Source organism: Eschscholzia californica, unplaced genomic scaffold (genome assembly GCF_041429995.1).
Source record: "Eschscholzia californica isolate CP2 unplaced genomic scaffold, dmEscCali1.0.p SCAF_5, whole genome shotgun sequence".
Classification (NCBI taxonomy): domain Eukaryota; kingdom Viridiplantae; phylum Streptophyta; class Magnoliopsida; order Ranunculales; family Papaveraceae; genus Eschscholzia; species Eschscholzia californica.
Window position 1 is genome coordinate 9693730 of NW_028238472.1, and position 2883 is coordinate 9696612.

Below are 2883 nucleotides of genomic sequence, written 5' to 3' on the forward strand. Positions count from 1 at the left end.
TGAAGGAGTTGGAGGGAAGGTTTGCCTTTATATACTAGTATATTTTTTTTATAGTATTTATTATTATTAAAGTAATTATTATTATTTGGCTGTTTCAATCATGACTTGTGTCAGAGGATGCCCCAATTATCTCATCATGCTTGCCTTGCTTCCTTGCCTAATTTTTTTCTCCCCCCCCCCCCTTTAATTACCTCTAGTTAATATAACCTAACCATGGTTGAAAAAAGTTACTGAGTATGGATGCTTTTTTTCACATAGGATTCTTTCACTTTGACCGTTGACTAAAAAACATTAAAAGTATGAAGGGAAAGTTTAACCTTTTAATTTGATGAAAAATGCCCCATGATAAATTTAGGTTATCTAAAGATCAATCTGCCATTCTTGAAGAAAGTTTCAAAGAACACAATACTCTCAACCCTGTAAGTTTCTTCTTCTTCTCTTTCACAATGGCATTTCTGTTATTAGTAAAGAAGTTTAAGGGTGATTTCGGAATTATATTTATTGATGTATTTATTATTTTATGAACAGAAACAAAAATTGGCGCTGGCTAAACAACTCAATCTAAGACCTAGACAAGTGGAAGTGTGGTTTCAAAATAGAAGGGCAAGGTGAGATATTTACTTCATTTACCATGGGTATTTTTGTAATTATTTTTTATTCCTATTTTACCCTTGAATTTGAGCTTTATTGACGAGTTTGGTTTATTTTTTTACAGGACAAAGTTGAAGCAAACTGAAGTAGATTGTGAGTTTTTGAAGAGATGTTGTGAGAATCTCACGGATGAGAATAGGAGATTACAAAAGGAAGTTCAAGAATTAAGAGCACTTAAATTATCCCCACAATTTTATATGCAAATGACACCACCAACTACACTCACAATGTGCCCTTCTTGTGAGCGTGTTGCTGTCTCTTCTTCCAACAATGGCAACCCATCGTCGGCTGTCGGTGCTTCGGCTGTGCCGCCATCTACAGCAGGCAAAACCACTCTCCACCATCATCACAACCACCACGTTGGGATTGGACACCAACATAACCACCCTCGAGCTCTACCCATCAATGCATGGCCACCCACTCCTATTCAACATCGGTCGTAATTGTACCCCAAGTAGAAGGGTATTTTTGTCCCTTCGAATAGACAAGGGTGTTTCCGTCATTTACAAAGAGATGGAACATTTGGTCAATCCTTAAACAAAGGGTATTTTGGTCATCAAACCACATCATTAAAAAGTGGAGAGGTTTTGCTGAAGGCAGAATTAACTGAACAAATTGACCAAAATAACCTTGGTAGTTGAAGTGAAGAGATGGGATGTTGTTTGGCTGTTAGGATAAGACTGAGTGGTCCATCTTATTCTATTTTTTCTCTTTTGGTGTATGATGATGTCGGGTTGTTTTCTATTTAGTTACTTTAGTTTGTAGTCCTCTTTCCTTTTTTTTGACTTACTTTATATCATGAGAGAGAAAGTAGAGAAAGTAGATGTGGTGGGAGGATGTAAAGTTTCTTTTAATCAAAGCAAAGTTCAATTGGGGTTTTGATTACGGAACTAGTTAATTAATGGGTAACAATTAACTCCATTTTGTGCTTAATGTGGGGTAGTTTCAATTTTTTAGTTAATTGGGTTAGAACACAAATAGATGTAGTAGGATATAAATTGGTAGTTTTGATGTGTGATTGTGACATTATCAAGCAAGCAATCAATAATAGAGGAGGCGACCAATAATGGAGGTGGTGGTAAAATCATCAAAAATGATTTATTGATTATAAACCACTAGTATTTATGGTGTTTTTATTACGGCCTACAAGAGTACATGAAACATAAATACGGAAAATACTACAACCAATTCAACTCAAATGGATTTTTCTCTCCAATATTTTTTTAGCTGGATATTAAGTCAGTGCCCATTGGGTGGGGCACCACCTTACACTCCAAAGAAATACTCCCACAGTTAGAACAGTGGAATAGATCAGAGTCACGCATAACTTGGACAACCAATGATGGAATTGATCAAAATGAAGCGGTTTGATGAAGATGCCTGCAACCTGATTAATAGAGTGTAGACGATGGATCTTGAATAAGACCGGAGTTAAGTTTCTCACGAATGAAGTGGCAATCGAGTTCGTTGTGCTTCATTTGTTGATCAATAATGGAGGAGGTGGTGGTAGAATCATAAAAAATGATTTATTGATTCTAGACCACTAGTATTTATGGTGTTTTCATTATGGCTACAAGAATACATGAAACATAAATACGAAAAATACTATAACCAATTTAAATGAATTTTTCTCTCCAATATTTTCTTGGCTGGATATTTAGTCGGTGCCAATTGGGTGGGGCACTCACCTTACGCTCCACAGAAATACTCTCACAAGTTTTTTTTGATGAAATACTCTCACAAGTTAGAACAGGGGAATAGATCAGAGTCACGCCTAACTTGGACAACAAATGATGGAATTGATCAAAATGAAGCGATTTGATGAAGATGAGTAGCGTGAAGACATGTGTCTTGAATAAGACCAGAGTCAACTTTCCCACGAATGAAGTGCCAATCGAGTTCGTTGTGCTTCATTTGTCCATGAAAAACTAGATTTACAACAAAGCGCAGAGCTGAATTATTCTCACAGAAAACAAGTACACCCCAAAATCCTGCCTCAGCAGAATATCAGGATATGGTAGATTGTTTCTTACAACACCATAACAACAGATTGGCTCCAAGCATGGTAAAAAACCAGTGGCGGAATGTCGATTGGTTGGACAACTCGTTTTATTAGATTTAGAGAACCCGAAAGAGTACTAATAGACGAAAGAAGAATCTCATAAGGGAGAGTTCCTTTCAAACAACGAAGAACTCGAGTGGTGGCATCCATATGAACATAACATGGATGTT

General features: G+C 36.6%; 1 protein-coding gene across 1 annotated transcript; it reads left to right on the forward strand.

Annotated features, from left to right (window-relative positions):
* Positions 1-335: 335 nt before the first annotated feature.
* Positions 336-1536, forward strand: LOC147536901 (homeobox-leucine zipper protein HAT3-like). The gene is made up of 3 exons (XM_086642713.1): positions 336-419; positions 529-608; positions 716-1536. The coding sequence occupies exons 1-3, from the start codon at positions 336-338 to the stop codon at positions 1092-1094; spliced, it is 543 nt and encodes a 180-aa protein (XP_086498839.1). The 3' UTR covers positions 1095-1536.
* The last annotated feature ends 1347 nt before the right edge of the window (positions 1537-2883 follow it).

Excerpts from the sequence above, each read along its gene's own strand:
- LOC147536901 (XM_086642713.1), top strand. The coding sequence starts at position 336 with ATGCCCCATGATAAATTTAGGTTATCTAAAGATCAATCTGCCATTCTT. Across the intron at positions 420-528 it reads AACACAATACTCTCAACCCT|AAACAAAAATTGGCGCTGGC; the intron begins GTAAGTTTCTTC and ends TTTTATGAACAG. Across the intron at positions 609-715 it reads TTTCAAAATAGAAGGGCAAG|GACAAAGTTGAAGCAAACTG; the intron begins GTGAGATATTTA and ends ATTTTTTTACAG.